This window comes from Cebus imitator, unplaced genomic scaffold, assembly GCF_001604975.1.
Source record: "Cebus imitator isolate Cc_AM_T3 unplaced genomic scaffold, Cebus_imitator-1.0 Scaffold123, whole genome shotgun sequence".
NCBI classification, from domain to species: Eukaryota; Metazoa; Chordata; class Mammalia; order Primates; family Cebidae; genus Cebus; species Cebus imitator.
Window position 1 is genome coordinate 607,100 of NW_016107438.1, and position 10,075 is coordinate 617,174.

General features: G+C 40.8%; 1 protein-coding gene across 1 annotated transcript in view; it reads left to right on the plus strand.

Moving 5' to 3' along the window:
• MRPL1 (mitochondrial ribosomal protein L1) overlaps nt 1-10,075 on the plus strand; it is a 108,381-nt gene that overhangs the window by 1,479 nt on the left and 96,827 nt on the right. Inside the window, exon 2 of the mRNA XM_017540034.2 lies at nt 9,457-9,568. Within this exon, the coding sequence (XP_017395523.1) occupies nt 9,457-9,568 (112 nt within the window). The remainder of the gene's footprint in view (nt 1-9,456; nt 9,569-10,075) is intronic.

The following is a 10,075-nucleotide window of genomic DNA, read 5'->3' on the forward strand; positions in this document are numbered from 1 at the left end:
TTTTTCTGAGACGGAGTTTCACTCTTGTTGCCCAGGCTGGAGTGCAATGGTGTGATCTCAGCTCACTGCAGCCCCCGCCTCCCAGGTTCAAGTGATTCTCCTGTCTCAGCCTCTCCAGTAACTGGGATTACAGGCATGCACCACCATGCCCTGCTAATTTTGTATTTTTAGTAGAGATGGGTTTTCTCCATGTTAGTCAGGCTGGTCTTGAACTCCCCACCTCATGCGATCCGCCCGCTTCAGCCTCTCAAAGTGCTGGGATAACAGATGTGAGCCTCCATGCCTGGCTGAATATTACAATTTTCTTGTCACATTTTCTTCTCTTGGCTTCTAGGATATCTCTCTGTTAAATTTCATTTGTCATTTTTTCTCATATTACTTGGCTGGTTCCTCTTCTTTCCACAGTCTCTTTCCTTGGAGTGTTCTAGAGGCCAGCATGCTATTCTTCATTCTCATCTCTTCTGTATCTAAATTCACTCCTTGGTGAGCTCATCCAAATTCTGTGGCTTCGATTATTTATTGTCTATTTAAAAAAAATTTTTGTTTACTTATCAAGAGAAACTATTAGCCCACATATTCACGTTTCATAGTTCAGAAACATAGGTCAGTGACAAACTTCTAGGTAATTCAACCCAAAGAAATTCTTTATATTCCACAATCACTTTGTGCTCTGAAATATACCAGCCTTCCTCACCTCTTAAAAATCTTTCATAGAATCATCATTTCTGTAGAAGTCTATGTAGGCCTTCTTTCTTGGCTCAGCCACAGCAAACATAGCTAAAACCCCCAGGGATACAATGAATACTTCAACAATATAAAATTGCAAATGCTTTGGCAGAAGGCCATGCGTCTGAGGTTTGTTAAAGCACTGGAAGCCACGGTAGTTACTGTCCCTGTTAGGTATGTCAGCCTCAATACCAGTGTTCTTCCTGGCTATTGAAGAAATGGATGATCGATTCTTGTCTATATCTTTTTTTTTTCTTTTGAGATGGAGCCTCGCTCTATCACCCAGGCTAGAGTGGTGCAGTGGCACGATCTTGACTCACTGCAACCTCTGCCTCCCAGGTTCAAGTGATTCCCGTGCCTCAGCCTCCTGAGTAGCTGGGATTACAGGTGTGCACCGCCACGCCCAGCTAATTTTTATATTTTTAGTGGAGACAGGATTTCACCATGTTGGCCAGGCTGGTCTCGAACTCCTGACTTCAAGTGATCCACTTGCCTCTGCCTCCCAAAGTGCTGGATTACAGGTGTGAGTAACTGTGCCCAGCCAATTATTGTCTATATCTTAATGGTTATCAAATTTATATCTACAGTTGGGATCACTCTTCTGAACTTTAGAGTCTTATACTCCTCTGAATATTCTACATCTCCACTTTGATGGCATATCAGCACCTTGCAGTTGTTTAAAATCAAACTAATTGTCATAGCCTGCAGTCTTTTTCTCATTTGAAGGCAATTCCATCTCTCATTTCTCCAGGCCAAAACCTCAGAATATCCTTGACTTTTTTTTTTTTTTTTTTTGGAGACAGGATCTCACTGTGTTGGCCAAGTTGGAGTGCTGTGATCCAGTCATGGCTCACTGTTGCCTTGATCTCTGGGGCCCACTATGACCTCTGGGGCCAAGTTTTTCTTTTTTTGGTAGAGATGAGATCTCACAATGTTGCCCAGGCTGCTCTTGGAACTCCTGGGCTCAGGTGCTCCTCCAACCTCAGTCTCTGAAGTGCTGGCATTACAGGCTCTGAGCCACCACACCTGGCTGACTCCTTTTGTATCTCACACTTCACATTAAATAGTTGGCAAATCCTGTTGGCTCTATCCTCAAATAAATCCAGACTCTGACTTCTCACACTCCACTGCAGCTACCTTGTTCCAACCTGCTACCGTCTCTCACTTGGATTTCTCTACAGTCTACTCTCAATAAGTAGTGAAATTGGTCCTGTAAGGACAGTCATGTTACTCCTGTGCTCAGAACTCTCCGTTTTTCTAAATCCAAAGCCCTTAGAATGGCCTCCAGTTGTGCTGTTCATTTTGTTAACCACTATTGGGCACTTCAAATCTGGCTAATCTGAACTGAGTTTGTCAGACACACATTAGATTTTGAGGGCTTAGCATAAAGAAAAAACAAACAAAAAATAACACCATGTAAAATACCTCAATAATTTTTTTTTTTCCAAATGGAGTCTTGCTCTGTCACCCAGACTGAAGTGCAGTGGTGCTGTCTCAGCTCACGGTAACCTCCGCCTTCCAGGTTCAAGGAATTCTCTAGCTTCAGCTTCCTGAGGAGCTGGGATTATAGGCGCACGCCACTGTGCCTGGCTGATTTTTGTATTTTCAGTAGAGATGGGGTTTTGTCATGTTGGCCAGGCTGGTCTTGAACTCCTGACCTCAGGTGGTCCACTTGCCTTGGCCTCCCAAAGTGCTGGGATTACAGGTGTGAGCCACCATGCCCAGTCCAATTTTTTTACGTTGATAATGAAATAATACTTTAGGGTGTTAGTGATAATAAAATATTAACTTCACTGTTTCTTTTTACATTATATATTATAGTTATTAGAAAATTTAAAATTGTGCATGTGGCTTATGTTACTCTTCTGTTGAGTGGCATTGGTGTACAAGTCTTTCACATCACCTTGTGCTTGCCTTCTCCCACTCCCAGCTCACCCAGCCGACCCCTCTTCTCCAACTATCCTTCCTCACACTCACTGTGCTCTAAGCAACTGGCCTTCTAGTATCTTAAACACATCAAGAACACTCTCGCCTTAGAATCTTTGGCCTAGAACACTTTCTCGGTGTTTGCATGGCTAACTTTCTTTCTTTCGAGTCTTTGCTCAGATATCACCCTTTTAATGAGGCTTGTCTTAACCACTTTATTTAAAATTGCAAACCAGTTTCCTCCTGAGGCAATCCCTTTTATCCTGCAGTGCCTCCATCCCCCAATTATTTTAAGGGTATTGTCTTCCCCCTCTAGATAAAAGCTCTATGAGGATAGATATTTTTATCTATTTTATTCACTGATATATCCTAAATGCTTCAAGCGGTGCTAGCACGTTTCATTGGCATATTTATTGAATGAATGAATGAATATATGAATTATCAGAAAAATGCCCTCCTTTCATGTATTATAATGCATAATATTTAATTTGAATCCAATTTTTGCTCTCATTTGTTCACATTTCCTTCATTCAACAAATGTTTATTGAGTCTCCACTTGGCAAACACTGTGCTAGGTGCACAATGCTTAACAAGCTGTATACATTTTCTGCCCATGATGCTTACCATCTGTTGAGGAGCAGGCATTAATTGGATAATTCTTTCTTTCTTTCTTTTTTTTTTTTTTTTAAGAGGCAGGGTCTCACTGTGTTGCCCAGGCTGGTCTTGAACTCCTGGGCTCAAATTATCTTCCCCCCTCAGCCTGAAATGCTGGCATTACATGTATGAGTGATCCACCCGCCTTGGCTTCCCAAAGTGCTAGGATTACAGGCATGAGCAACTACACCCAGCCTTGGATGTTATTTCTTTTCTTTTTTTTTTCTTTTTTTTTTTTTTTGAGATGGAATCTCACTCTGTTGCCCAGGCCAGATTGCAGTGGCATGATCTTGGCTCACTGCAACCACTGCTTCCCAGGTTCAAGTGATTCTTCAGCCTCAACCCCCCTAGTAGCTGGGACTACAGGCACATGTCACCATGCCCAGCTAATTTGTGTGTGTTTCTTTGAGATGGAGTCTCGGTTCTGTTGCCTAGGCTGGAGTGCAGTGGCGTAGTCTTGGCTCACTATAACCTCTGTCTTCAGAGTTCCAGCAATTCTCCTGCCTTGGCCTTCTGAGCAGCTGGGATTATAGGTTCATGCCACCACACCCAGCTAATGGTTTTTGTATTTTTGTTAGAGATGGGATTTCACCATGTTGGGCAGGCTGGTCTCGAACTCCTGACCTCAGATCCACCCGTCTCAGCCTCCCAAAGTGCTGGGATTACAGGCATGCACCACCACACCAGATCTAGATAAATATTTCTTTAGTTAAAATTGTCCTAAGTGCTGTGAAAGAAAAGTATAAGATGCTATACAGATGTATATGAGAGTCCTAATCTATTCAAAGAAGACTGTTCTGAAGAAATAATATTAAGTAGAGTCCCTGAAAGATGACTGTATTACTATGAAATAGTGGAGTGGAAACCGATAAAAGAAAATGTCACAGTTGGAAGATTATGAAAATTTTTAGATGGTAAAGAACAGGGTATTTTCAAGTGACTGAAAGAAGGTGAGTGTATTTGAAACATGGTGAACATGAGGGAGCATGGGGCTAGAGAATGCTCACTAGATAGTTTAGTAGTAGCTCATGGAGTGCCTTGGTAAAAATTTCCTTTGTTCAGAGAGCCAAGTGCAACCATGTGTTTTAAGGACATGATGAGACTTTCATTTTGAAATGATCCCTCTACTAGGTGAAAAAGAAATAAGAGGGCCAAGTGTAGAAGAAAGAACAGTTTAGAGGCTGTTGCAATAATCCAGATAGTAGGTGATGGTGGCCTGGACTGTGATGGTTGTGGCAGGAAGGCAAGAATAGATGGATAAGATCCCCTAAGGAGAATGAGAGTTACAGTTAGGTGAGAAGTCAGTTTAGGACTGACCTCAAGGGAACTCTAACCTTTCACTATCTTAAAAGAGAATAAGAAAGGAGATAGAGTTGTTTCTATCTCATTGCCAAGTGGTGGCAGAGACTTTTGAGAATGAGCACAGGATCAGGGAGACTCAGTAGTTCAGGAAGTTCTGAGGGCTATTTTCTCTGAAGTAGCAAGTGAGGTTATATGCTAAGAGTGAGCGGAAAAGTGTGTATTAATAAAGGAGATAAAATAATACAGCTGGACAAATTGACTACAAAAGGATTGAAAATATGGATATCATGATCAAACAGTGCTATTTAAAACATGGTATTTGGCTTCTTTCTGTCTGTGGCAGTTTGGTTTCTGTTGAAAATTGTAATTTCTTGTTGTCTGTAATTACTGATAGTAATGTTTTTGTTTGCTTGTTTTTTGTTGTTTGTTTTGTTTTTTTGAGACAGGGTTTCTGTCACCCAGGCTTGAGTGGAGTAGTGAGATCAGAGCTCACTGCACCCTCAGCCTTCCTGGCTCAAGTGATCCTGCCACCTCAAGCAATCCTCCCACCTCAGCTTCCTGAGTAGCTGGAGCTACAGCCATGCTCCACCACACCTAGCTAATTTTTTAATTTTTTTGTAGAGACGGAGTCCCACTTTATTGCCCAGGCTGGGCTTAAGCTCCTGGGCTCCAGGGTTCCTCCTGCCTCAGTCTCCCAAAGTGCTGGGATTCCAGGCATGAGCCACCATGACTGGTCTTGATTTTTTAAAATAGCAGATTGCAGTTGATGCGTTCAAGAGATTTTTTTATTTGTTTCTCCAAGATAATTATTATTTTGGGATTTCCAAGGTTGTTAGGTTCTTGTTTAGTATAACTAGAATTGTTTGGAAGTGTTTGCCAAGCTTTGAATGGGTAATTTTCTTTTCCTTCATTTACCATATGTGATTTTTCAAGATAACTGGCTTCTTTTAAAATGTGTATCATCTTCTTCTAGCTGTTGCAAAACAGCATAGCCCACTAAATTTGAGATTCTTGAGGACAGGAACTGGACCTGTTAGTCTGTTTCAATTTTTCTTCCTGGCCATTGTAGCCCTTTGTGGCTTTTCTGCTGCAAAGAGTTCTCAATGGTAAGTAGGTCTCTTACACTGCCTCAGCTGTCACTCCTATATATATGTTCACAGAATTCACAGTTTTGGTGATTATCTTGTATTTCAGCTTGGAAGATTAGAGATGAAATTGAGTTGTTAAGCATGTAGCTTTAATGACATTTGAGCTGATATTAAAAGGAGTAGGCTGGGCATGGTGGCTCATGCCTCTAATCCCAACACTTTGGGAGGCCAAAGCGTTGGGATGGAACCCAAAGGAGGAACCCTTGAGCCCAGGAGTTTGGGTAATATGGTGGGACCCAGTCTCCACAAAAAACTCAAAAATTAGTTTGGCTTGTGATGCACACCTATAGTCCCGGCTACCTAGGAGGCTGAGGCAGGAGGATTGCTTGAGCCATGGAGGCCAAGGCTACAGTGAGTTGTGATCGTGCTTCTGCACTCCAGCTTGTGGTGAAGCAGCAATACCCTGTCTCAAAAAGGGGAAAAAAAAACAAAAACAAAACGAGGAGCAGGCCATGGAAAGATCTGGAGATGGTGCATCCTAGACAAATATAACATTAAATGCAAATGCCCTGTGGCAGAAATTGTTATACCTCGACAGGTTTAAGGATAAGCAAAAGGGCTCACAATGAGCAAGTGGGAGAGGACTGTTACGTGGTAGGTAGGGGCCAGCTCACATAGAGCCTTTGGACCATAGTAAGGATTCTGTAATTATTCTGCATGCACAATGCTGTACACTTGGAAACTTAACTTACCAAAATGAATTCACTTGATATATAGACCACGTCTTACAATTTCTATACCTTGAGTTGTTGTAAGATTTTGTCTAATGAACTGAATTTTAAGCTAATGGAAAGGTTATTTTACATGAAAGTCTAGTTGCAGAGCATTCATTTTAAATATTGAGCTCAAGCCAGTTCAACAGAAAGGAAAATATAGGGGGCCAAACAGATGAAAACATACTCAGCCTAACTCATTAGAAAAATGCAAATTATACAACTCTTTCATCTGTTAGGTTGGCAAAAAACAAAACATTTGGTAACGTATTAATACTATGTTGCTGGGTGCGGTGGCTCACACCTGTAGTCCCAGTACCTTGGGATGCTGAGGCAGGCAGATCACTTGAGGTCAGGAGTTTGAGACCAGCCTGGCTAACATGGTGAAACCTTGTCTCTATGAAAAATATAAAAAATTAGCCGGATATGGTGGCATGTACCTGTAATCCCAGCTACTTGGGAAGCTGAGGCAGGAGAATCGCTTGAACATGGGAGGCGGAGGATGCGGTGAGCTGAGATTGTGCTACTGCACTCCAGCATAAGTGACAGAGCAAGACTCAGTCTCAAAAAAGGCATGACTGCGTAGAAACAAGTGATCTTTTCATTGCTGGTGGGAAATGTATATAGTGCTGTATTTATACATTATCCTGATCCTGATAAATACAGGATCAGTATTTATCAAAATTACAAATGTTTATATTCTTTGTCAGCAAATTCACTTCTAGAATTTATTTTCCTCAATCTCCTACTCTTGGGTTCAAGCGATTCTCTTGCCTCAGCCTCCTGAGTAGCTGGGATTACAGGCAGTTGCTACCATGCCTGGCAAATATTTTGGTATTTTTAGTAGAGACAAGGTTTCGCCATGTTGGCCAGGCTAGTCTCATACTCCTGACCTCAGGTGATCCACCTGCCCTGGCCTCCCAAAGTGCTGGGATTACAGGTGTGAGCCACTGCACCTGGCCTAGAAATGCTAGAAATATACTTGTGCAAAATGATGTTTGTATAATGTTACTCACATTGCACTGTTGTTAATAGTAAAACATTACAGGTTGGTCACTGATTAAGTAAATTGTAATATAGCCACATGGTGGAGTACTTTGCTTTTTTTTTGAGGCAGGTTTTCACTGTCCTTTAGGCTGGAGTGCAGTGGAGCAACCACAGCTCAGCTCACTGTAGCCTCAACCACCTGGGCTTAGGTGATCCTCCCACCTCCACCTCCTGAATAGCTGGAACTACAGATGTGTGTCTCTAGGCCTGGCTCATTTTTTGTATTTTTTTTTTGTAGAGACAGGGTTTTACCATGCTGCCCAGGCTGGTCTCAAATTCCTGGACTCAAGCAATTTGCCTGCCTTGACCTCCCAAAGTGCTGGGATTCCAGGCACGAACCACCACACCTGGCAGTAAAATCTTTATAAATGATATGCAGTGGTCTCTCAAATATATGCATGTATACATACCTTTATGAAAGGCACACATAGAGTCTCTTCTACATCTCATATATATATGTGTGTATATTTGTGAAAATAGGCTCTAATATCTTTAGGTGAAAAAACAAGATGGAGTAATAAGTAGAGTATGCTACCATTTTTGTAAAAAAGGAGGGAAGTATATTGGTACCCATATTTTTTTTTTTTTGAGGTGGAGTCTTGCTCTGTTACTCAGGCTGGAGTGCAGCGGTGCGATCTTGGCTTATTGCAGCCTCTGCCTCCCAGGTTCAAGCGATTCTCCTGCCTCAGCCTCCTGAGTAGCTGGGACTACAGGTGCGTGCCACCACGCTCAGTTAATTTTTTGTGTTTTTAGTAGAGATGGAATTTCACAGTGTTAGCCAGCATGGTCTCAATCTCTTGACCTCATGATCTGCCCACCTTGGCCTCCCAAGGTGCTGGGATTACAGGAGTGAGCCACTGCACCCAGCTTGGTACCCATATGTTTATATGCATATATAATGTTTCTAGAAAGATGCGTAAGGTATTGGTAGCATGACAGAGAAGTTGGGGTCCAGGAGTAGGCAGAAGACTTTACTTTTGTAATCTTTAAATAAAAACATATTTCTAATATTTATACATGCAAAAGAATATATGTAAGATAAAAAGAATAAGAATAGCTGAAATTCTTAATACTTGCTATTAAGCTTAAAGAAATAGAACATTAACAATACCCTTGAACACTTGTGTACCTTTTTCTTATTTCTGGCAGCTCAAGTGCCCGACTTTATATACAGAAGTACTTGGGCAACTCTGTTAATGTCTCATCTATTTAAAAAACAAATAAAATGTAAATTATTATTATTTATTATTTTTTGAGGCAGAGTCTCACTCTATCTCCCAGGCTGGAGTGCAGTGGCTGATGTCGGCTCACTGCCGCCCAGGTTCCAGCGATTCTCCTGCCTCAGCCTCCCGAGTAGCTGGGATTACAGGTGCCTGCCACCACACGGGGTTTTACCATCTTGGCCAGGCTGGTCCTGAGCTCCTGACCTCATGATCCACTGGCCTTGGCCTCCCAAAGTGCTGGAATTACAGGTGTGAGCCACCGTGCCCGGCCATAAAATGTAAATCATTTAAAAAATTTCAGGGTATGTATACATATTCCCTAGTAATAGAGCAAGCATACTCTGATGAATATGAAATAAATTAAGTTAAAAATAAATGAAAACCTCAGAACCTTGAGAGGCTGAGCAGAGGGGCTCAGTTGAACCCAGGAGTTGAAGGTTATAGTAAGCTATGTTTATGCCACTGTACTCCAGCCTGGGCAACAGAGTGAAACCCTGTCTGTATGTAAAAAAATAAAAAAGACCATTAAAATATTAGATGTCTTTACCTGCTTTTAGTTTCAAGAACTATGGTTTCTATTATTAGACTTTTAAAAGAAGGATTAAAAATCACAAAATATTGAATGTTTTCGTTTTGAAAATACTGATTTTTAAAATTAAAAACTATGAATATAATGATTGTTTAATGTTAATATTGTACATGCTTTTTCCTTTCAAGCATTGATACGTCATCAAAGGCATAGCCTTTTCAAGATGGTTTATCAGACATCACTTTGTCCTTGTTCTGTAAATGTTCAGGTGCCCAACAGACATTTTGCTGCTGCTACAAAGTAAGTATTCTTTTAGTTATTATTTCATTTGCTATCATTTATTTTTATTATTTTTTATTTTTTTGAAAAGCATGTTTACTTCCATGAAGATTTACAAGGTCATATAGTTGTAAGTTTATTGTTTCTGCTTCATCGACCTTATAGTTCTGAAGGAAAGATAAGACATATTATAATAATACTTAACATATATTAAACACTGACGTTCAATAACTAACTTATTCCCAACAGCAACCTAATGAGGAAACGATTGTTATTATGCACATATTATAGAGAAGAAAATCGAGGCACTGGTAGGTTATATAACTAGCCCAAAGTCAGAGAGCTACTAAATATTAGAGCTAGGATTTGAATCCATAGAGTTTATTCCAGAACCAAAGCTTTTTCTAGTATGCTATCACTGCCTTTTTAGAACAGAACCCACTGTTGCAATTAGTGAATTTTAATTAAGGTGTTCTCTCTGTGTATGTATTTCTTTCTGTTCTTTAAATTACATTTTTTTTCTTTTAG